General features: G+C 44.4%; 1 protein-coding gene and 1 non-coding gene across 2 annotated transcripts in view; both read left to right on the top strand.

The window, feature by feature from the left end:
- LOC100666551 (DNA-binding protein RFX8) overlaps nt 1-23,297 on the top strand; it is a 46,561-nt gene extending 23,264 nt beyond the window's left edge. The window contains exons 4-7 of the mRNA XM_023552519.2: nt 13,671-13,734; nt 19,489-19,599; nt 20,200-20,277; nt 23,097-23,297. Of these exons, the coding sequence (XP_023408287.2) occupies nt 13,671-13,734; nt 19,489-19,599; nt 20,200-20,277; nt 23,097-23,297 (454 nt within the window). The remainder of the gene's footprint in view (nt 1-13,670; nt 13,735-19,488; nt 19,600-20,199; nt 20,278-23,096) is intronic.
- TRNAR-CCU (transfer RNA arginine (anticodon CCU)) lies at nt 18,870-18,940 on the top strand. The gene has a single exon. It is a non-coding gene; the product is annotated as a tRNA-Arg (tRNA).
- Nucleotides 23,298-25,784: the final 2,487 nt, after the last annotated feature.

Genomic DNA, 25,784 nt, shown 5'->3' with positions numbered 1-25,784 from the left:
TATAAATCATATTTGATGATTGAGACAAAACTTCTAACACCTTCTGATATTCAACACAAAGGTATTTGAAAATGGGGACGGTAAAGGGATCTAAATGAAACTGAGGTCTCCTGTACCCCTCACTAAACCCAAAAACCAAACCTGCTGCTGTCGGGTTGATTCCTACTCATAGTGACCTTACAGGACAGAGGGAACTGCCCGATAGGGTTTCCAAGGAGTGGCTGGTGGATTCGAACTGCCGACCTTTTGTTTAGCAGCTGAGCTCTTAACCACTGCACCACCAGGGCTCCCCTGGTACACCTCACTAGAGCTGGCAAAATGTTAATACGGGGAGACTATGAAAAGTCACATATGTATATATGTATACCCCCCCCCCCCATCTACAGGTTTTGTTTTCTGCACTTTCAGTTACCCAAGGTCAACCGCGGTCTGCACATGTTAAATGAATAGCGTGAAGGTATCTCCTGCCGTCCACTCCATCCCGCCTGGTGACCACGTTCACATAACTTTTATTACACTATGTTGTTATAATTGTTGTATTTTATTATTATTTATTGTTGTTAATCTCTTGCTGTAACTAATTTATAAATTAAACTTTATCATAGGTGTGTATGAACAGGACAGAACGTAGTATATACAGGGTTCAGTACTACCCGCGGCTGCGGGCATCCGCCGCGGTCTTGGACCATATCTGCTGCGGGTAAAGGAGGACAACTGTACTGCAATTCTGAAAGCAACCACTATAAATATTATACAAAAAACTACACTCAAAAATGCTATAATTAAATCAAGATGGAGTCCTAAAAGATGTTCAAGTAACTCTCAGGAATTACAGAGGTCTGAGAATCAAAGGAAACATAATAAAATGGCAGCCTCACGTGCTCACCTGCGAATAATTAACCCTAAGTGTAAATTACCTAAATACACTGATCAAAAGCCAAAGATTGGCAGAGTGGATCAAGAAAAAGGAAAATAGAAAATCAAAAACCAAGTCCCAACTATGCTGCCTACAAGAAACTCACTTCAAATTTCATGGCATAGATAGGCTGAGAGTAAAAGGATGGAGAAAGAGATACCATACAGACATTAATCCAAAAAAAAAAAAAACAAGCAAGAATGACTATGTTAATATCTAATAAAGTAGACTTCACAGCAAAGAAAGTACTAGAGACAAAGAGGGACATCCCATAATGATAAAAGGACTCACTCTACCGGATAGTGAGGCTTACTATATAGCTATAAGGAGCCCTCGTGGCGCAGTGGTTAAACGCTCTGCTGCTAACTGAAAGGTCAGCAGTTCGAACATTTGTATACACAGCAAACAACCAACCTCTGTCTCTTTCTTTTCCCCAAATAACACTGCAGCCATTTTTCAATGAGTCAGGGTTATCCTAGCAAATCCCATTGCTGCCACCGCTGTGTTCAGGGTCCCCAAGACCACCCCCATATTTGGAGATTGGGTAGAAGGACTCACAGGACTCAGCACATAACTGTACTCACAGCTAAGATTTATTACAGCCACATAGTAAGGATACACAGCTGGATCGTAGGGGAAACAGAGGCAGAGCCCGGAGGGACCCACGTGTAGGCCTCTGTACACTCACTCCCATGAGGGGTCACACAGAGCACACTCCTTCCCCAGCAACAAAAGTCAGCAACATGTGAGTGACATTTCTGCCCAGGGAAGCCCATCACGGACTCAGTGCCCAGGGCTTTTTCTAGGGGGTGGTCACGTAGGCCCTCTCTGCTTTGTCGTTGTTGTTGATAGCTACCATCTGGTTGGCTCTGACTCAGGGTGATCCCGTGTCCAACAGAACAAAACATTACCCAGTCTCACTTCATCCTCACCGTTGCGGCATGCTCGAGTCCGTTGTTGCAGGCACTGTGTATTGTGAGTGCCTTCCAGCCTAGGGGGCTCACCTCCCAGCACTCTATCAGACAGTGTTCTGTTGTGATCCGTAGGGTTTTCATTGGCCAATTTTCAGAAGTAGGTCACCAGGCCTTTCTTCCTAGTGTCTTAGTCTGAAAGCTCTGCTGCAACCTGTCCACTGTGGGTGACTGCTGGTATTTGAAATAATGGTGGCATCGCTTCCAGCACCACAGCAACACAACAAGCCACCACCATGTGACAAACCGACAGATGGGTGGTGGCTCTGCTCAGTATGCACAAAATTATAGACTCCCAGAAGGAAATCAGGTGCTCCACACAGACCACATCGTTTGCACAAACAGTCGAGGCACAGTGGGCCACGGTTATGGGTTCCCTGTTGATGGGGAACGCTGTGAGAGCCGAATCCCCAGGTGCCGGCCAAGGACCACCCTTGCGAGCAGGCCTTTCTAAGGATGGCGGTTACATGACTGTGGTGTAACCTTTCCTGCAGTTGAACAGCCCTGCGGGTATACTAAAAACCAACACTGAATTGTACTCTTTAAATGGGTGATTGTTTGATTGTGTAAATTCTTGGGAGTGTGAATTAATGAATATCAAAAAACCTGCTTTTAAAAAGTCTCAGGCAGGTTTATTTTGTAGACATAGACAAGCTTATTCCAGAAGTTACATGGAAAGGTACAGGCCCTAGAAAACCTCAAACAATCTTGACAAAGAAGAATAAAATGGAAGGAATGACTCTACCAGCTAGTGAGGCTTACTGTGTAGCTATAAAGGAGCCCTGGTGATGCTGTGGTGAAGTGCTCGGCTGCTAACTGAAAGGTCAGTGGTTCAAACCCACCAGTGTCTCCGAGGGAGAAAGATGTGGCAATCTGCTTCTGTAAAGATTACAGCCTTGGAAACCCTGTGGGGCAGTTCTACTCTGTCCTATAGGGTCACTATGAATCAGAATCAACTCGACGGCAACGGTTTTTTTTTTTTTTTTGGTACGGCAATTGAGGCCAAATGTACAGAATTCTCCTACTAACATTTGCCTAAGGGAGGGACAGGAATTTTATTTTTTTAGTTTTAAGGTACACTTTGCTAGGAGCTCTTAGAGTGCCGCCCCTGTAAAAGCAACCCTCTGAGTCATGGAGCTGTTTACAGTCTGTTCAAGGGCATCTTGTTTGTCTTTTTTTGACCTTGTGTTAAGGAGAGAAATGGAAACATCACTAAGATCATATAACATCCTATAAAGAGAATTGGCCGAGAACCAGGGCTGGTAGCAAAGGAGTGGTTTGGAGAGACATCCATCACTACCACCACTGAGCACTCCAAACAAGCCCGCAGTCTAATTTAAAGAAATTTAGTTTCAAGACAAGCCCTCTCTCCTCCCCACTTCTTCCATATCGCCCCTTCCAAGCCCCATCAATTTAGAAATGCTGATGGCCAGGCCCTTAAGACCATCTGTCCCCGGCCTCTCTCAGCTGCCAGGGTACCAGAAAGATGGGGGAGGGAAGGTACCGCAGAGCAGCAGGGGGAGATGACCCAGAGCCAGGGGTCATCAGCCCTGGGAGTTCACCTAATTGGACACCTGAAGAGGTGGCGATGCAGCGGGTCATGGGGCCTGGCGTCCCTCCAGGCCGACAGCATTTGTTTTCACTTGAGTGGGGTGGGGCGTTGTGGTGAGTCTCACTAAAAACTGCTGAGGCCGTGGCGGCCCTGAACCAAGGCGAGGCCAAGGTTTGGGTTTTAAAACAAACGAAGAGCCCGAGGCTATTTTTCTCTTTAAATGAAAATGACTCTCCGTGTGCAGTGTGCACCAAATGAAAAAGACCCCCTCACAGAGTGCAGAACATTTACCCTCCCTACACCTCTGTGGGGGCCACATGATGTTACGAGGGAAAGGCCGCCCCCAGATTCCAGGCTTGTTTGTTTGGCAACCAAACTGAGACTTGGACCTGGGCATTGCTGAACTCACCAAAGAATCGAGGCCAAAATACCTTATTATTGCCTGGGGGTGGTGGGGGCTGGAGGGCAGGTGTGTGCATGCATATGTGTGTGTGTGTGTGTGTGTGTGCAGTTATCACATCTAGAGAAACAGCTCTGTTTCACCCATTTTTATTCTCTACCTCTCAGGCAAAACCCCTGGCTAACATGTTTTAGGGAAAACCTTTGTCATTTTCCAAATACAGACAGTCCCCTGGCTATGAACATCCAACTTACAGACAACTCCCGCTTACCCTTGAATGTTTTGTGAATTTGTGCTCACTTTGAAAAGATTGAACCAACCCCCTCCAAAACAAAACAAAACCAAACCCACTGCTGTTAAGTGGATTAGGGTTTCCAAGGCTGTAAATCTTTAGGGAAGTAGACTGCTACATCTTTCTCTCCAGGAGCGGCTGGTGGGTTCGAACCTCCAGCCTTTAGATTAGCAGCTGAACGCTTCACCATCGTGCCACCAGGGCTGCTGAACCAACCCCTGCTTGAAACAAATTCTTCATCATAATCACCTTCATTTACTTCAAGTGCAGCTTCTGAATCATTGAAAAGGCTTCGACCTTTTCCCACACTAAAGTAAGGCTAAGTAAGAACCGTACACACCTGTTCCTACAACTTCGCCTTAAAGACGGAGTTAGGAACAGATCTCCCGCGTTACCCGGGGATTGCCAGTAGATACAACATTTGGTGTATCTAATGCAAGTTCTGAAATCAATCATACAGAGTTTTAGGTTCTTTTCAGGATATGTAGAAACTAATCCTTGCCCTTGGAGCCCTGGTGGTCCAGTGGTTAAGATCTCAGCTGCTAACCAAAAGGTTGACGGTTCGAATCCACCAGCTGCTCCTTGGAAACCCTATGGGGCAGCTCTACTCTGTCCTATATGGTATCTATGAGTGGGAATCAACTTGATGGCAACTGGTTTTTTTTTTTTTTCCTCATCCTTGCCCTCAGCCCTACTCCCAATACACACAGACAGACAGACACACACACACACACTCAGCTTTTCCAACTTAGCGTGTTAAAGGCCTTTAAAAAGCTTCTAAAATTGTGCCTTTGACATTCCATTCCTTTGTTCTTCCAGCCCTTTGTTCTTCTGCCAGTGCATGAGCTCGGGTGGCCTCAGCAGTGCCCCAAGCCTACAGAGTCAAGGGCTGTGGGCCCACAGCTGGCGAGTTTGTGCAGACAAAGCGAAAAAGGCAAAGGGTTCATCTTCCAGACCACACTACCCTGGAGAAAAGCTAGCTCACAGGATGCCGCTGGCCTGGCAATTGCGGGCAGCACAAACTGAACGACATCAGAGAGGGCAGAAGCCATGCCTTCAGCAGAGGCCTCACTAGGGTATGGCAGGCAGGACGCATGCCCTGGGAGCCACTTGAGGAGGGGCGTTGATGGGCAGTATCTATTGGCCATTGCACAGCGATTAAGAGCTGGGAGGCTAACCAAAAGGTCAGCAGTTCGAATCCACCAGCCACTTCTTGGAAATTCTATTGGGAATTTCTACTTTGTCCTGTAGGGTCAGTATGCGGTGGATTCAACTTGAGGGCAACCGTTTTTTTTGTTTAATTACCACGTCCACCACCAGCTGTGAGGGATCAGTCCGCAATGTAACACTGATTGCCAGTGCAATTTTCCGTAAATAGGCCCCTGTCCTTCAAAGGGTCTCTTCGGCCCCAAGAAGGAGCTTCTTCGCTTGAGCTCGGGCGGGCTTGGCGTTTGGGTTGGGGCTTAGAGCAGGAGCCGAGGCTTCTTGGGCTCTCAGGAGGCCCAGAGAGCCTAACTTTGAGGTACTTACAAGATGTCCAAGTTGCAACCTGCTTTTTGGCCCTGTCCACCCTAAGGTTTTCAAGGCTGGTTAGGACTTGTTAAGGTTAAAAAATATATATGTATTACATCGTTGTTGTCTAGTAGCTTAAAAAATATACACGTGGAGGATGAAGCCCTAGAATGCACTCCTGCTCGGGAAAGGCATTTAAAACAGGTAACTATCCTAAGCCCCATGACATCAGGAATGCTATATCACTTGGTCAAAGCATCCCCAACTTGCCCATCTCCGAGGCAGAGGCGCCCCTTACAATGCAACATGTTATTTGCTGGCTGCCAGCGAAGCTTAAAGCCCTGGCGGTGCAGTGGTTAAGAGCTCAGCTCCTAACCAAAAGGTCGGCGGTTCGAATCTACCAGCTCCTCCTTGGAAACCCTATGGTGCAGTTCTGCTCTGTCAGATAGCGTCGCTGTGAATCGGAATTGACTCAATGGCAACGGGTTTTAGTGAAGCTTCACCTCTCGTTGCAAGTTGCTGAGTTTTGCTTCAAGAAGGCGAACAGGAGTCCACGACTTACAGTAAATGAATTGTAAAATGAGATTGTTCGTTACAAGGTCGTTCTTGTCTATCTTGCTGTTGTTCTTGTCAGGCACCATCAAGTTGGTTTCGACTCTTAGTAACCCCATGTGACAGAGTAGAGCTGCCCCATAGGGTTTTCTAGGCTGTAATCTTTATTTTTTAGAAGCAGACCGCCAGGTCTCTCTCTCGCAGAGCCGCCGACCCTTCGGTTTGCAGCCGAGTGCTTAACTGTTCTGCCAGCAGGGATCCTTTGCCTATTCTAAGTATCAAAAAAAATTATGGCTTATTTTTTGCTTCTTGTGTACGTTGTTGTTATTATTTTATCATACACAGGTATATTTTAAAGGACAGAATAGTAGAGTAGGTTCCGGAGACAGAGATCTGAAGTCAGGTCTGGTTTCCAGCACTATGAGTTCTGTTTCACTTACCCCATCTGCAAAATGGGGATAATAATTCATTATCATCTCCCTACAAATGGGTTGTTGGGAGAAAAAAATTAGCAATGAGTCAGTGCACAATATATTTTAATGATTAGTATATTATTTAGTACAATCAAAATTATATTAAATAAAGCTTTCATGCAACCATAATGACACATGTCCTTATATAATTATTCATCAAGTTAAGGGTATTTTTTCTTAATCAAAACCAAAATAATTATTTCATGTGCATTAAGTGAGAGCAAACATGAGATCCTTTAATGGTTGGAAGAGGAGGCACCTTTGCTCTGAAATCTGACACGGAACAAGCCTGGTACATGAATTAGATTTTATTACATTTTTACCTCTTACCTTTGTAATTGCTTCAAGTTGTCTCACAGCTGTAAGAGCGATTTGCGAGGGCAAATTTGGGTGCCAAAATGATGTAAACACAAGTCTGGATTAATGACAAATGATGTCAAAACCTAAGAATGCAAATGCAAATTGTAGTTAGAGGAGAAAAAAAGCTAAATGCCGAAAAACATATTAAGCTAACATTACATTTGAAAGATTTTATGGGAAAAAGAGAGAGATGAGTTGCGTGGTGTATAACCATGTCTCAGTCTTCTTTACACCAGACTCTTTCTTTAGCCAAATTGATTATAAAAACTAATTAATGTAAAATATCGCTCTCGTGCTGTGTCTGCACTGAAGGGAGTGAACTGCAAAATTTGGCTACCCAGAAGAGACAGGGCCTTCTTCTACTCTCCCCTCATGAAGCCCAGAAAGAATCTTCTCACCATCAAGTGAGCAAGCCCTAAAGGAACTCTGAGGCCCTGTGTTGGCAAAGGTTATAGCATCTCCAAGCTGCAAAGGATCTCGGGGTCATCAAACTCCATCCTCTTCCTTTATAGGAGTCCCTGGGTGACACAGTTTGTGCTCGACTATTAATCTAAAGGTTGACAGTTCAAACCCACCCAGTGGCACCAAAGACAAAGGCCTGGTGATCTGCTCTGTAAAGATTCAAGCCAAGAAAACTCTATGGAGCAGTTCTACACTGTAACACATGGGGTTGCTATGAGTCAGGAATGACTTGACAGTAGTGAGTTTGGGGGATTTTGGCCCTTTGTAGGGGTGTAAAATTGAGAGGCCTAGGACTCCAGTGACTTGCTCAAGGTAACACAGCAAGTAACTGGTACAGCCAGATAAGAATGCTCGTTCTACAGTGGAAAATTCTTCTTCTTCCCAGCTCCTCTCCGTTCCTGTTCTACCTCCCTCCATTCCTAGCTGACCTTTTGCCTTTCTAGCACCTCTTGAGCCCTTTTCCTATCATCCTATCATCCTACAAAGCCCTATCATCTCAGGCCCCTGCCTGGCTTGAGCCCCGTGGAGTAGTTGCTGAGATGGCGGCTTATGAGGAACCAAATGATCTCATCGGGCCGACGTGTCTCCATGTCACTGCTGAGCCGTGATGATTGGGCACTGGTTGTTTTCTGCAAGCCCAGAGAGCAGGTGGGAGAAGGACCCTTTTTGGCCTGGAAGCCCTTCCTTCCCAGCAAAGCCAGCTCTGGGTGTCTTGTGTGGTTTTATTGAAGCCATGTATTAGCAGTGACTGTGCTCTTGATCACAACCTAATAAATGTCCCAAAGGACTAAATCAGAACCACACATGGACATGACTTGGGGGCACTGATCCCCAGAACACAAGGCCATCTGGCTGGCATCCTGACTACTTACATCTGAAATGGTGGCCTCAAATCCTGCTTTGGAAAAGCATAGACATTTCCTAGGCACATCCAGATACTTCGAGGGACTGAGTAGCTGGGGCTGGGGCCTGGGGACCATAGTCTTGGGGGGACATCTAGGTCAATTGGTATAACATGGTTCACAAAGAAAGTTTTCTACATCCCACTTTGGTGAGTAGCGTCTGGGGTCTTAATAGCTTGCAGGCGGGCCGTCTAAGGTACATCTATTGGTCCCATCCCTTCCAGAGCAAAGGAGAATGAAGAAAACCAAAGACACAAGGAAAATATTAACCCAAAGGACTAAGGACCACATGAACCACAGCCTCCACCAGCCTGAGACCAGAAGAGCTAGATGGTGCTTGGCTATCACCAAGAACCACCCTGACAGGGAACACAGCAGACAGTCCTGGACAGAGCGAGAGAAAAATATAGAACAGAATTCAAATTCATGTAAAAAGACCAGACTTACTGGTCTGACAAAACTGGAGGAACCCCCAAAACTATGGCCCCTGCATGCTCCGCTAACCCAAAACTGAAACCATGCCCGAAGCCCGCTTTTCAGACAAAGATTAAACAGGACTGTAAAACAAAAAATAACACGTAAGAGGACGTGCTTCTTTGTTCAATCAAACATACAAGGCAAAATGGGCAGCTCTTGTCCAAAACCAGGATGGGAAGGCAGGAAGGGACAGGAATGAGACGAATGGACACAGGGAACCTGGTTGGAAAGGGGGGGTGTGCTGTCACATTGTGGGGATTGCAACCAATGTCACAAAACAATATGTGTATAAATTTTTGAATGAGAAATTAACATGAGCTGTAAACTTTCACCTAAAGCGCAATAAAAGAGAAAAAAATTTTTTTAAATCCTGCTTTGGCCTCACCCTCCCAGCACCCTCTTCTTGGGTGACAGAACCCAATGGTGGCAGGTGCCTTTGGTGGAGAGTACCTGCCCACCACAGCCTCACTTTCTAGCCTGCAAATCACAGCCAATGCGTGCAGTGCTCACTTGGCCCAAGTCTTCCAGGTCCTCTGCTCATGGATGCCCTGCTCTTGGACCTCCAAGAATCCCCATCTCATGGCTAAGCTAGTCTCCCAGCAGTGGTTCTCTGTTTACCTGCCTTGTAGCCTGGCTCTAACTTTGCCTCCTATTCAGTCTCCAATTCATTCATAATTTCATTGACCTTTACTTGCACGGGGCTTAGTTAATTAAAAATAAGTAAATATCATCTCGTTAAACCTACATGTTGATCCTTACTATGAGCTGTTGACTTAAATCAGGGCATTCCAGAAGCAGTAAGAAACACTCCTGCAGCTCCTTTGAATAAGCAAGCTGTCACTGTCTGTCCAAGTGGAGATGAGAGCTTTATTTTACATGTGACCTTATCTTTCGACAAAGTTGAAATACTTTCTCTATCCTACTGTTGTTGTTTCAGTGCATAAAGTCCTCAATTAAATGTTAAAAAAATAACATAGACCACTCAATTAGGATTTGTGCAACAGGCCCCTGTACAACATCGACTTCCCTTTCAGTCTTACTTATAAAGGTGAGGAGGGTAACTCCACTGTCCTTTAAATTTTTGTTGAATTAAATTCATATTCTACATTGAACAAGTGACATAAACTTGGGAGTTTAATTTAAAAATCCATAATAATTGAGAACATTACTTAGTCTTCAACAGGAAACCGCCATAAGTTTAAGCCAGATTCAGAAGAGGACATGGAACCAGGGATATCATTGCTGATGTCAGATGTCTGATGGATCCTGGCTGAAAGCAGAGAACACCAGAAAGATGTTTACCTGTGTTTTATTGACTATGCAAAGGCATTCGACTGTGTGGATCATAACAAATTATGGATAACATTGCAAAGGATGGGAGTTCCAGAACACTTAACTGTGCCCACGGGGAACCTCTACATAGACCAAGAGGCAGTCGTTCAAACAGAACAAGGCGATACTGCTTGGTTTAAAGTCAGGAAAGGTGCGTGTCAGGGTTGTATCTTTTCACCATACTTATTCAATCTGTATGCTGAGGAAATAATCTGAGAAGCTGGATTATATGAAGAAGAATGTGGCATCAGGATTGGAGGACGACTAATTAACAACCTGCGTAATGCAGGTGGTATAACTTTGCTTGCTGAAAGTGAAGAGGACTTGAAGCACTTTCTGATGAAGATCAAAGACCACAGCCTTCAGTATGGATTACACCTCAACATAAAACAAAAATCCTCACAGCTGGACCAATAAACAACATCATGGTAAACGGAGAAAAGATTGAAGTTGTCAAGGATTTCATTTTACTTGGATCCACAATCAATGCCCAAGGAACCAGCAGTCAAGAAATCAAATAACGTATTGCATTGAGCAAATCTGCTGCAAAAGACCTCTTTAAAGTGTTAAAAAGCAAAGATGTCACTTTGAGGACCAAGCCATGGTATTTTGAATTGTTTCATATGCATGCAATAGCTGAACAGTAACGAAGATGGAAGAAAGATTGATGCCTTTGAATTATGGTCTTGGCAAAGAATATTGGGTATACCCATGGACTTCCAGAAGAACGAAGAAATCTGTCTTGGAAGAAGTACAGCCAGAATGCTCCTTAGAAGCGAGGATGGCGAGACTGTATCTCACATACTTTGGACATGTTATCAGGAGGGCTGAGTCCCTTGAGAAGGACATCATGCTTGGTAAAGAAGAGGGTCAGCAAAAGAGAAGAAACCCTCAACAAGATGGATTGACACAGTGGCTGTAACAATGAGCTCAAACATATTAAGATTTTAAGGGTGGCATAGGACCCGGCAGTGTTTTCGTTCCATTGTACATAGGGTCGCTATGAGTCGCAAGTGACTCAGTGGCACCTAATAACAACAACTTAGTTGATTGGCCTCCAGATTTGTCAGACTGAGAGTGTTAAGAGAGATGAGTGATAAGGTGGAAGGTTTCTCTTGTCATTCTTTTAAGTCTGAAACCATATCTTCTAGTTTCCAGATTTCTGTTTCTATCATCAAAAGAGTGCTGCCCAAGAATGTCATGTGATAAGTACCAACCTTATCAGGCTAACTAACCACAAATGAAGCTTTCCTGGGCTATCCAGTTGCCAAGTGGCAGGTATATAGACTGCTGAACTAGCAAGAGAGTAGGTTGTATCCCCTGATGTGAGCTCCCATAACACACTATTCTTCCACTGTCATAACCTCACTCAACGTCTTTGCAATTATTTTCATAACATCTTACCTTCTTTGTAGGTTATAACCTCTGTGAGAAGAGACCTTGTCTACTTTGACCACAGCTGTATCCACCAGGGCCTAGCATAGTGACTGACAGAGTGGTCACTTAATAAATACTTAATGAATGGATGTGAGATGGATGGATGGGTGGGTGGGTGGATGGATGGATGGATGGATGGTTGGATGGATGGATGGATGGAACTATATTCGTACCATTTTGTATTCATTTTGCAATGAAAATATAGTAGGATAGCATGTTGGTACAACATTTAAATTTCTGTCCCCCTGATTCTATTGAAGAAAGCCTCAAGTGATTTTTAACACATCTCTAAAGGCTAGTGACCATATTTTTCTGAGTGAATTCCTTTCCTACCCATCAACCAGTTGCTGTCAAGTCAATTCCAGCTCATGGCAACCCCATGTATGTCGGAATACAACGGTGCTCCATAGGATTTTTAATGGCAGAATTTTTTGGAAGTAGAGCACCAGGCCTTTCTTCTGAGATACCTCTGGGTGGACTTGAACCCCTAACCTTTCAGTTAGCAGCCAAAGATGTTAACCCTTTGTACCATCCAGGGACTCCAAATTCCTTTTTACTAACCTTTTATTTACTGAACTTCTGTTTCTTTGACCTTTTTTTCGGATTTCATTCTAGCTTTTGTTCCCAGTTTTACAAATTGTTCATTGTTTTTGTTGATGTAATGTCCTTGAATCTGTGGCAGTGGACTGTTTATAAATTTTACCTGGAGAAACCTCATCATTGTTACACCTGTCCATGGCAATTGAATTTCTAGGGCATTCTTCAAGTTTGGTTCTCCTTGCATGGCCCATCAGTCTATGTGTATAAACATATAACCCTCCAGGTTGAACTGATCCTATGTCCCACAGCCCTCTTACCACTGAAAAGTCCCAAGTCGAATTTCTATCGTGACAACAACTCTTATTGAAAGATGAAGAGAAGAAGAGGGCCGTTTTCTAGTGGGTTTGTATTCAGACTCTGACTCAGTCTGCCCTGTTTTGAACTAGAGTATGGTGTGGAAACATTTGTCAAATGGTTATCAAGTACTACATGCAGTTTTCCATGTTGTGGGTTGAAGAATGGAGTGACAGAAACCTTCAGAAGATAGCTCCTCGGGGCCTTTGAGAGGCTGGGTTGGAAAGTAGAATCTTCTTCTGTGAGATGGAAGCCATCCTCCACACCCCCTGGCTCCCACTCCCCTCCCAAGGCCACCCTGCCTTGACCACTTTTGCCTTGCTTCCAGAGCAGAACGCCAGTCTGCTGCTTTACCATTCTCTTGTCATGTTTATATTGACCCATCAGTGTGAGAATGTGTGTTGACTTGGAAGGGGTGCTACTGCCACCGAGTCATGCCCACACTCAGCTCAGCATAGCTCTGGGCCTGACCAGTGGGAATCTGGGAGGGAGACACCACCACCACCATCTCTGACATCCGGAGAATGCACATTCCCTGGTGCAGAGTGGGGCACCCTGGGCTCCTTGTTTCTCAAATGCCCATAATTAAAGGAAAAAGCACTTCACTGCGTGAATAGGGCTCAATCTGTTCTCCACTGTGTATAAATGTCTGCATCATAATATTTAAATCCAAGAGGCCTGGTGAAATGAAACTTGTATCTCTGTTACTAATGACCAGTTTTCCTGGCCTGTGAGGTGCTCTGGTACATCCATCTACTCAGAGGATTATCGTTTCTGAATTGATCATTCCAAAAGCCCAGAAATCAGAGAGGAAGAAGACTTAAGTTTACAGGAGAGTGTCTCTTTTCTCCAGGTGCAAGTTCTGCCCATGATGATATCATACCCTTGCTTCTGAAGGGAATAGACCTTTAAAAATAAATAGGTGGTTGTCCCAGATACAGAAACAGATTTTTTTTTTTTTAACTCCAAGCAGGTGGTAATCACCAATTGTAGATAGAAACTTGGAGTGTTCTAAAAAAAAAAAAAAAAAAAAAGTTATACCCCATACAGATAGCCTAACTGTAAAAGAAGCTTCATGCTTGTGCTCAGAAACAGGTGTCTGACTAAAATGATGTCTCTGTTATCCGTTCTGTCACAGTGAAGATGTTGCTGGCTTTGAAGGATCGACGAATTATAACAACATCACCCAACAAGAAGGAAAAGTGAGTGGTGAATACAATGGACTTACTGTAATAGTCCTAGCAATATTTAGTCATTGCTTGGTTAGACGCAACTATTTTCCTGTATTTACTTTTCTTATTTTGTGTAGCCCTTAACTATTCATCCACTTGACCACTGCTGTTGGGTGTCCATGGTGTAGCATACACACTGTGCTGGGAAAGACATGGTGCCTGTCCTCAAGGGGCTTACATTTTTGTTGTATATTGGCTATTTAATTGTTTCTTTACCCATAATAATAATAGTAATAAAGGATATATGGGTTGTTAACAAATTTGTCTGGAAGTGTCTCTGTATTACAGTTTTAGCTCTTTGACGTAGAACACCAGAACTATTAGTATGTAAGCCTATGACACCATGAGTTAAATGTTACTTAGTTGGCCCAGTGGACATGATAGTATTTTGATACTATCTCATTGGCAAGTGTCATTGAACACCTTTTTAAAAAACCTGTGCTGTGACCAGCAGTCTTGAGGGCTGAATGGGGTATGAAAGAAAAATAAAACATAATCCCTGTCTTGGTGGTGCCATGGTTAAAGTACTCAACTGCTAACTGAAAGGCCAGCAGTCCGAACCCACCAGTGGCTCCATGGGAGAAAATACCTGGTGACCTGCTCCCATAAAAAGTACAAAAAACAAACCCAAAGTTGTCGAGTTGATTCTGACTCATAGCAACCCTATAGGACAGAGTAGACTTGTCCCATAGGGTTTCCAAGGAGCAGCTGGTGGATTCGAGCTGCCAGCCTTTTAGTTAGCAGCTGAGCTCTTAACCACTGTGCTACCAGGGCTCCCCTGTGAGGATTACAGCCTAGGAAACCCTATGGGGCAGTTCTACTCTGTCCTATAGGTCCACTATGAGTCAGAATTGACCTGAGAGCACACAACAACAACACACTGGAATAGAATACAGATTCTTAGTTGGGGAGCCAAAACAGACATAAAACAACTAGGGCAATGTTGAATGGGCACTGCAGGCATAAGTAGTTTTAGAAACTCAGAAGAAGAAGGGAGGGAGGCAGGGAGGGAGGAAGATTGTGGTGATACAGAGTGATAGCACCAAGGGGAGGCTGTATTAGTTTTCTATTGCTGCTCTCACAAATTACCACAAACTTAACGGCTTAAAACAATGAAAATGTACTCTCTTACAGTTTTGTAAATCACAGAACACAGGTCTCACAGGGCTGAGATCAAGGTGTCAGGAGGGCTGCATTCCTTTCTGGAGGTGCTAGGGGAGAATGCTTTCCCTAGATTCTTCTAGCTTCTAGAGACTGCCCACATTCCTTGGCCTTCGGCCCCCTTCCTCCATCTTCGAAGCCGGCAACATTGGGCTGAGTCTGCCTCAACGCTGCCGTCTCTCTGGTTCTCTGTTGGTAGGAAAGGTTATCTGATTTAAGGACTCCTGTGATTGGATCCCTGGTGGTACAGAGATTAAGAAAGCTCAGCTGCTAACCAAAAAGATCAGCAGTTCGAATCCACCAAGCACTCCTTGGACACCATAGGGCAGTTCAACTCGCTATGAGTCAGGATCAACTCAACGGCAGTGGGTTTGGTTTTGGTTTTGGGTGATTACATGATGGATTCCTGGTGGCAAAGTGGTTAAGAGCTTGGCTGCTAACCAAAAGGTTGGCAGTTCGAATCCACCAGCCACTCCTTGGAAACCCTATGGAGCAGTTCTACTGTGTCCTACAGGGTTGCTACAAGTCAGAATCAACTTGATGGCAACGAGCTTGGTTTCTTTGTTGTGGTGACTACATTGGGCCACCGGATAACCCAGGATACCTCCCCATCTCAAGATCCTTAACTTAATCACATCTGCAGAGTCCCTTTGCCATGTAAAGGAATATATTCACAGGCTCCTGGGATTAGGACCTGGACATCTTTGGGAGCTGTTATTCTGCTGACCACACTGGCCTTGAGCTGGTCTTGAGAGGCCGCTTGGCTTCTCTTTTAGCCTGCATTGGAGCTGGGAGGGAGAGTGAATGTGTGCGGGCAGTGAGGGGGGGAGGATGAGGATGTTGGAGAACAGCTGACTCTGGGTGAGCTAGATGGAAAGGTCCTGGTCGTTGGCATCCTGACCTGTCTGGTCAATGACAGCCTGAGGAATCCGGATTGGATCCAGAAGATGGTAGGATACCGTCAAGCAGTCTTCAGAAGGAGAATGACAGGATACATTTGCTTTGAGAGGAATAATTCTGAGAGCAGTGTCCTCAAGAGTGCTGAAGGACAAAGACACCTAGGAGAACTGATGGAGTAACCCAGGTGAGGCAGATGGTACCTGGATGAGCATCGTGATGGCAGGAAGGGGTCCCCTTACTGTATCTCCAGGAGCTGGCACATAGTGGATACTCAATAATCATCCGTTGAATGAATGAATGATAATAATTCTGATGACATTTCTTGGGTCCATTGAAGATTCCAAACTGTGTTTAATAATAGTATCTGGAAAGTCTAAAAGGAGTCCCTGGTGGTGCGAACAGTGAAGCTCTTGATTATTAACTGAAATGTTCGTGGTTGAAACCCACCCTGAGGCACCTCAGAAGAAAGGCCTGACAGTACTTTCAAACAGTCACAGCCTTGAAAACCCTACAGAGTGCAGTTCCACTCTGCGCACGTGGGGTTGCCATGAGTCAGCACTGATTCGATGGCAACCAGTTTGATGTTGTTGGGTTTTTTTATTTCTTTTTTTTTGAAATCTAATTAGAATTTCTGACTGTTTTCTTTGCCCTTCTGCTAAATTATTTTCCCAGAACCAGAATTCCTCAGACTTGTTCTTTTTACTGGATGCCTTCTCCTCCCGCAGCACAGAGATGAAAACTTTAGCAGCTCTGTACCACACTTTCATTCTGGACATCTGATTTTTTACGTTGTAAAAAAAAAATTCCATTGCTGTTTAGTCAATTCCTACTCATAGCGACCCTATAGGATGGAATAGAACTGCCCTATAGGCTTTCTAAGGTGGATTCGAACTGCTGACCTGGTTAGCAGCCATAGCCCTTAATCACTAAAAACAAGATAATTCATGTTTTTGGTTTTTTTTTTAATTTTTCTTTTTCTGAAAGATTGCTTCTTTCCCTGGTTTATAATGGAAGGATTAGGCCTGTAAGAACTTCTGTGGAGGGAAAGCCCTGAGGGAATTAACTTCAGGAATTCATGAATTTGCTTTTTGTTATTTTTTGCGAAAGCACACTTCGGCATTCTCCTGTAATTGTTTCTTAAACATCCCCGTGCTGCGTTGTCAGCTGGCTGCTTCTGGCTAGTGAGGCTGTGCCGTATTTGCCAAATGGAAATGCAGAGACTTCTGCAGATTCAGACGAAGAGCAGCCTGCCGAGAAGTGCAGCTTTCAACCTGAGAGTATGTGAGGCTCACCCGGGAAGCTGGTGAAATTCTAGATTTCTGGCCTCATCTGGTCTGAGAGGGACCTAAGGACATGGACCCCAAGCACCCCAGTGATCCTGATGTGGATGGTCTCAGGGCCACACTTTGAGAGACACTGGGTTTCATAACAGCAACCTCAGCGTCAGGAGAGCATCGATGAACCCAGTAGTTCAGGGTATGCTGTGGAGAAGACAGATGCATTTAGGGCTTTGCAGTGAGAGAAGCCAGCCCAGTGCTGGACCTGAGGAGCCTCTAGTTCTTCACTAGTAAAGCACGGATGGTCAGGCCAGTGAGCTCCCTGAAATAGTGAAATAGCCCCATCCTCCTTGGGGATCAGCGGGAACACCAACAAGACCCACATACTCGAGGAATGCTACCCATCAGACGATTCCAAGAGAAGCCAACATTCTAGAATGGTAGAAGTGGGGCTGTTCCCACCCAACAGTGAGCACCCAATACAAGTAACCCTTTGAGTTGTCACCTTCCTATGCTGCTACTTTACATGCTTATTTACATATTTATACTCTTACTCGATTGCAAAAATGTTAGTAAGGAATCCAGGGTTAGTCTGGCATCTTCACAAAATGAAGGGCATATAACGTGCTTTATTCCAGAAAGAAGGTCAGTTGCTTTCATCAAATTGTCAAAGGGCTTCAGGACCACCAAAGAGTTAAGTACAGATTTTAAAACACTGAGCAAGTTGAGCGTAATCCCTGAATTCACCTAATCCTCGATGCTATGTATTGGCTGACAGCGAGGGGCCATCATAGAGGAGGCGAACACCCAGTGGTTCCTGTTCCCTACTGTGTGCAGGCTGCTTGGGAAGGAGCACCACTACCCTGAGCACCACCACCATCCCTGAGGGGGGTTATGCTCTGCCCTCAGGTGGTTTATAAACAAAAAACATAACACAGTCAACGCACATGAACGATTCTACTGAGCAAGATGTGAGTGAGGCTCTAGTGTTTAAGAACTGAGAAAGTTAAGGATGAAATACCCACCTTGGAACTGAGCTGTCACCGTGAGCCATTAGGTGGGGAGAGAATAAAAGGGAAAACCCTTGATCAAGGCATAGTCCAACATGGAAAACTTGACAGCCAAACTTCCAATTTGCATAAATTATTCCATCCTACTTTATTGTAATGGAAATGGGTCTATTGTAATGGATTAATCCTGAAAAAATAATCCAAAATAAATCTACGTTGTTTGTTCAGACCAGGAACAATCATGTCTTCTTGCACAGGTGGGGCAGGAGCACGGATAACACCAATGGAATAACGTGGGATTTGTTTTCTACTCTGTTGCCTTTTCTCCTCCTTGATATAAACATTTTACTATTCTGTAATTTATTATTCTCAAGGAAGGTCTGTTGTTGTGCTGTGTGTTCAAGTTTATTCCGACTCATAGCGACCCTATAGGACAAAGTAGAACTCCTCCATAGGGTTTCCAAGGAGCGACTGGTGGATCTTAACTGCCGACATTTTGGTTAGCAGCCAAGCTCTTAACCACTGCACCACCAGGGCTCCGAGGGAGTCTAGGCCCCTCGTTTTTCTTGTTAACTATGACCCTGCAATTTCGGATACAACTAAACATCTTTATACATATGTACAGTCATATGACCCAGACAGGGTATGGTTTTATTTCAGGAGGGACAATTATATAGACAAAGGGTGTAGAAATGTATTTGTGACATTAAGTTAATTATAGATATGATTTTTATTGTACCTTACTGTACAGTTTGGGGCATTGGTGGTTCAGTGGTAGAATTCTCGTCTCCTGTGCAGGAGATCTGGGTTCAATTCCCAGCCAGTGCACCTCACGGGCAGCCGCTATCCATTTGTCAGTGGTGGTTTGCGTGTTGCTCTGATGCTGAACAGGTTTCAGCGGAGCCTCCAGACTAAGATGGACTAGGAGGAAAGGCCTGGTGATCTCCTTCTGAAAATCAGCCAATGAAAACCCTACGGATCACAAACGCCTGATCCGCAGCCAATCATGGGGATGGTGCAGGACAAGGCAGCATCGCGTTCTGTTGTGAGTGGGGTCGCTGTGAGTTGGGGGCCAACTCAACGGCAGCTAACAACAACTCTACAGTATTTATGATAGATACCACAAGAATGATACATTTTGATAATGTATTAAATCCTAACCGCTCCTTAGCAGCCATCATTTGTAGAATTATAGAGTAGAGGAAGGTCGAAATCATTTGGAATGAAAGTTGTTGGATCAATAACGCGTCCAGAGCTGCAGATAAAAGGTCACACAGAACATGAACCTATAGTAGCAATGTGATCTTTACATGGTTTATATGCAATAAAATGCATTTTATTTTAAAGAACTAACCCATTGTGTAAACGATTTCTAGTTTGAAAACCATTCATCGGTAGAGACAGACCCAGATGGATCCCCTTTGCCTGAATTCAGGAGATGTCCATTCTGGGAGCAAGAACTGGCAAAGAAATACTCCTATAGAATGGTAGGTTTGCACACAGGAGGAGATTACGGTTTCATGCCCTGTGATCCTTAGGGCGTTAAATGTCTTCTTACTTTGCTTTTGGTCATGGTTGTGCAAGATAGAAAATATTTGCCTTCTCCCAGATCTGTGAAAACCAACATTCCCTCCTGGGTTGGGTGGTGAAGAAGTTCAGGTCTTCTGCTCACGTCCTATGAAAGGCTCCATTTGGAACCCTTTTCCAGAGTGAGAGCCCCTCCATTACAGAGAAGGGAACAGATGTGTGGATTTTTGCAGAAATTGGGGCTGGAGAATATGAGGGAGAAAATTGGGATTGATAATTTAGGAAGAAAGGTGTCAAAGTCAGTGGCTTTTTAGTAGGTGGAACAGACCCTAGAACTGTATGAGTTATGACATTGAAATTAAAGCTCTATAAATTATAGGCCAATGAGGCATGCATTACTCGATATAAATAAAAATCACTGTGGCCCAGGTGAAGAGTCCAGCTATTGTCACGTCAGGATTCCAACAAGAGCAGCCTCTGAGGGCTTCAGAAGGATCGATGAGGATCACTGAATTCTTGAAATGACTTGCAAGCTGAATAGTTTTCCATATCTTTCCTAGATGGCTTTTCTTGCTGATGAATACCGCAACTATTGTCAAGATATTTTACAAATTGTGAGGAACCAAGAACTTGAGAGGGTAAGGTTTTATCTATAGAACATAAGCAATTATGACTCATTATTAACCATTTTTCTTTAATAGACCAAGGGGTGTCTAGGGGCAATCCATTGAACTAAATGCTTATAATGCTGCGATTTTGTAATATTCCTGAAAGTGATATTGCTGTTCAGTCTAATAATTTGGAAATTCTCCAAAGTGTTAATATTGGTAACTTTATGCTTTAAATAGAAATTCGGAAATTTTTTAGACCCTGATTCCAGCTGTTTTTGCATAAAGTATTGTTAACATGTACCCTGGAATTTTCAATAAAGCTAAAGAACTGTTTTATGGATGCATAGAGCCCTGGTGTCACAGCGGCTAAGAGCTACAGCTGCTAACCAAAAGGTCGGCAGTTGGAACCCACCAGCCGCTCCTTGGAAACCCTGTGAGGCAGTTCCACTCTGTCCTATAGAGTCACTATGAGTTGGAATCGACTGAAAAAGAAGCAGGGCTTTGTCTTGAGTATTGTGATGATTGGGTTTATTTCTAGAATTGGCCTTGGTAATTCTGAGTTTTACCTTCCGTAGCACAGAACAAAAAATCCAGGGAAACAAGTGCACGTTTAAGTGAAAGATTTCCCAAGAAGCTTTAGTGTTGTAAACAATTTAACTTTTGGTGATAATATTCATTCAGTGTAAAGCATTGTAGTGAAAGAGACACAAGATGTGTTCAGAACGGCCCCTACCCTCTTAATAAAAATGGGATGGTGTAAAAATCCACCCACCTTGGATATCTGACATATTCCTTCCTTTCTTCACTCACTCATCCAATATTTATTTAATTCTTACTCTATAACTGGCACCATTTCGGAAGCTAGGAAGATATTCTGCACAAGGCCTGAGAAGCTTATAGTGTGGAGGTAAAAGGAGCATTATAAGCCCATAAATATGATACAGTGTGGCAAGTTCTCGACAAGCAGTATAATTACAATATTCTGGGTGCCCAGAGGAAGAGTAACAGAGAAGGCTGGGGAGTGCTTCCAAAAGAGGCCATGTTGCTGCTGCCTCTGGTAGGAAAAGCAGAGGCTCAATGCGCAGAAGGTGGGGTGGGAAAGGATCCCAGGTAGAAATCAATGTGCAGGCAGAGGCAGCAAGATGTTCAAAGGTTACTATGGCTACACCCATCATCTCTAAAGGGGAGAAGCCGGAGTTGGGTGGGAAAGTAGGCTGGGGCTAGGAAAGGCCTCTCATGCCCTCCGAGGAGTTCTGATTCATTTACAAGCCAGTATGGGGTCAGTGACATAAGATGGTCCATACTGGATCAGAGAGGGTAGTGAGGAGGTTTTGTCATACTCAAGGTAAGAAATGATGAAGATCTAGAGCAGTGACAGTGACAACAGAGAGAAAGGGGGACAGATTAGAGAACTGTTTCTGGAAAGGGCACAACAGGATTTGATGACCTTTGGCTATGGGTGGTGAGGGAATTAGCAGAGATGATCCTGTGATTGCTCTCATCCAGACCCACCAATCCTAAAGGGCCCATGCACTAAAGTTACCAACCTGAGAGTAAGAGGATTACTTTTACTCTGACCATCATACTACAGTATTTTTTGTTAAATGTCTATGAGTCTCTTTGGAGAAGTCTCTAGAATTAATGTCCCTGATAACAGGATTTCAAATCAGAGATACATACTCATGTCACTCAAGAGTTGACCCTAACTCCCCTTCATATACTTGATTGCACATGAGAATAAACTCCTTGCCTGGAGTCATTGGCAGGTCCTAGTGTGTGAAGCCCTGATGGTACAGTGGTTACGAATTTGGCTGCTAACCAAAAAGTTGGCAGTTCAAATCCACCAGCCACTCCTTGGAAATCCTATGGGACAGTTCTACTCTGTCCTGTAGGGCCACTAAGAGACAGAATTGATTCAATGGCAACGAGTTTGGTTTTTTTTAGTGTCAAGGAGGAATCCCTCGGTAGTACAGCTAATGGTCTTGACTGCTAACTGAAAGGTTGGCAGTTCGGATCCACCCAGAGGCGCCTCAGTAGAAAGGCCTACAGGTCTACTTATGAAAAATCAGGCATTGAAAACCCTGTGGAGCACACCTCTACTCTGACACACATGAGGTCTCCATGAGTCATGACTGACTCCACGTCAACTGGTGTTGGTGTCAGGGAAGAGATACCTGGACTGTGACGCCTCAGAATGTCTGAGTCTGGAGAGATCCCCGGAAGGCAAACATTTTTGTTACCTGGCGACTCGGATTGGCCACCTGATTTTATAATGGAATCTCAACAGTCAACACGGGGTGGGGGGGGGGGGCGAGAGAAGAAAAAAACTTCCATTTTGTTCCTCAACGGAAGTTGTCCACAGAAGTCTTTAAAGAAGGCTCCTATGTAGACTCTCACTCGTCCTTTTGCTTGCACAACCCTTAGATGGATTCTGACCTGATGGCAAGGAGAAGGCTTCTTAGATAACACTGTTACACGTCTTTCTGAGCTGAACGATGATTGAACGAACATTTATTCTAAGCTGTTGTCTGCCCCCTGTGGGCCCATCCGCATCCTATTACAATCAACAGGAGCCCCCTTGCGGCCAGAAACACCTTTCTTTCCAGAACTTCCTCATGAAAATGTGTTCCACATTATCCCATCCAACTGACAGGCACTCCGTGAGAGGTTGCTAGAAAGAAAGCTTCCAAAATACAGCTTGGAAACCTGATAGAGGCAAAGCTTTCCGTTAGTTGGGAGAAAACTTAATCCTATTATCATTCGGGGCTGATTAAGTATTATACGGGGAATTAGTCTCATTAGGCACAAAATGAGTTTTTGATGATACGTTCTATTATTTACATCAGGTGGGGGATTTTCTGACTTCTTTCTGGAAATCTCTGCAGCAAGACACAGTCATGTTTATGTCATTGCCTGACGTGTGCCAACTCTTAAAATGCTACGATGTACAGCTGTACAAGGTAGGAGGACGTTTGTTTGAATTGCTGGCTTCTGTCCTCTTTTTGGGAAACCCTGGTGGTGTAGTGGTTAAGTGCTATGGCTGCTAACCAAGAGGTCAGCAGTTCAAATCCGCCAGGTGCTCCTTGGAAACTCTACGGGTTAGTTCCACTCTGTCCTATAGGGTCGCTGTGAGTCAGACTCGATGGCAGTGGGTTTGGTTTTGGTTTATCCTCTTTTAGGGAAACCCTAATGCTCAGGTCACAACCACAGCCCTCCTCACCTCTGCAATCTCCATGGACTTCAAGCTCTGTATGGAGTAGATAGTGGGGTTGAGGGACCGTGAGCCTTTTGATCTCTGCCTAAATCCAGCTTTTCATTTTGAATCCAGTCAACGTCTGTGTTACCTCAGGTAAAGAAAAAGCCAACACGTGGTGGCCTGTGATTCTAGATCCGATGAATCCTGAACTAAGTCAAATTTCTTTCCTGGGCAACTTCAACAAAAGAATATTTTAAAAATGAGTAGTTGAAATAATTGCTTTGAAATTTTGATTGCCAGGATTTTCTTTAAAGGTCTGTCTCTAGATAGACGATTTTCAGTTGTCTCATATGCGTGTGAAAGCTAGACAATGAATGAGGAAGACTGAAGAAGAACTGATGCCTTTGAATTCTGGTATTGGTGAAGAGTATTGACTGTACGTACCATGGACTGCCAAAAGAACGAACAAATCTGTCTTGGAAGAAGCATAGCCAGGAAGTGAGGATGGCAAGACTTTGTCTCAGTACTCTGGACATGTTAGCAGGAGGGACCAGTCCCTGGAGAAGGACATCATGCTTGGTAAAGTGCGGGTCAGCGAAAGAGAGGAAGACTCTCAACGAGATGGACTGACACAGTGGCTGAATGATGGGCTCAAGCATAGCAACGAATGTGAAGGTGGCACAGGACCAGGCAGGGTTTTGTTGTTTTGTACATGGGTTGCTATGAGTCGGAACCAGCTCGACGGCTCCTAACAACAACAATATCTAAATAAATTATTTTATTTGGGTCATCAAGAATATATCATTTCTGTGGTGAAAATTTATCCTCCTTCTACTAGTCTTGAACCTCATCTTTCATCTTATTTTTTTTAGGAAATAATGTAGTGCTTTCAAGATTCTTAACACAAAACTTGAACATGGGAGGCTCGGTTCAACCCTAACTTTGTATTGCCTGGCACCGGTGTTGTTTCTTTGTTAGTTTTTAATTTGAATCAATTATCCATATTTTTAAATGTTTGGAAAAAAAATTCAAATTCTGGCCACACCAGCCTGATTTCCTACGTGATAACGATTAGTTTGGGCTGGGTGGTAGCTGCCCCTGCAGGCCAGTTAGGGGCCTCTCTCAGAGTTTTTGTGGTCTGCTCAGTCGCTGCAGACACCTGAGTCTGCGGCACACATGTCATTTGGCACTTGTAACCAGAGGGTACCTGCACTGGGGCCCTGGTGGCGCAGTGGCTAAGAGCTTGGCTGCTAACCAAAAAGTTGGCAGTTGGAACCCACCAGCCACTCCTTGGAAGCCCTAGGGGGCGGTTCTGCCCTGTCCTACAGGGTCACTGTGAGTCAGAATCGACTTGACAGCAGTGGGCTTGGTTTCAGGTTTGCACTAACCAGCCGATACATGGTGCCGTGTGACTTCTGTTTCAGGGAATTGAGGACACCCTCCTGCACGACTTTTTGGAAGATGTTCCTATTCAGTACCTGAAGTCTGTCAGGCTGTTTAGTAAGAACTTTAAGCTGTGGCTGCTGAATGCTTTGGAAGGCTTCCCAGCCCTCTTACAGATCTCTAAACTCAAAGGTGGGTTTCAATGAACAGAATAAGCAAGATCTGTAGGAGTGTAAGACTGTCTGGCTTTCAAACTGGGGCAGCTCCTTTCAGCTGCTGAATGACTTACTTTCCCCTCCTGTGCTAGACTGCAGTCCATACGGCCTGACCCGTTGAGACTGGCGAACCTTTTCTTTAGTGCCATGATGGATTCTTGCGCTGATCCTTCCACACACTGTTTACCTGTCCCCTCTCGTTGTTAGGTGTTGTCGAGTCAATTCCAACTGATAGCGACGCCATGTACAACGGAACGAAACACTGCTTGGTCCTGCGCCATCCTCACAATCATTGCTATGTTCGAGCCCATTGTTGCAGCCACTGCATCAATCCATCTTGTTGAGGGTCGTCCTCTTTTTCTAGTTTACCAAGCATGATGTCCTTCTCCAGGGACTGGTCCCTCCTGATAACATGTCCAAAGTACTTGAGACAAAGTCTTACCATCCTCCCTTCTAAGAAGTATGCTGGCTTTACTTCTTCCAAGACACATTTGTCTTTCTTCTGGCAGTCCATGGTGTAGTCAGTATTCTTCGTCAACTCCGTAATTCAAAGCCATCAATTCTTCTTCATTCTTTCTTATTCATCATCCAGCTTTTGCATGCATATGAAGCTATTGAAAATACTATGGCTTGGGCCAGGGGCACCTTAGTCCTCAAAGTGACACGTTTGCTTTTTAACACTTTAAAGTGGTCTTTTGCGGCAGATTTTCCCAATGCAATACATCATCTGATTTCTTAAC

Source organism: Loxodonta africana, chromosome 15, assembly GCF_030014295.1.
Source record: "Loxodonta africana isolate mLoxAfr1 chromosome 15, mLoxAfr1.hap2, whole genome shotgun sequence".
In the NCBI taxonomy this organism is placed as follows: Eukaryota; Metazoa; Chordata; class Mammalia; order Proboscidea; family Elephantidae; genus Loxodonta; species Loxodonta africana.
The sequence above is the reverse complement of the archived record's forward strand: the minus strand, read 5'-3'. Positions and strand labels throughout refer to the sequence as shown.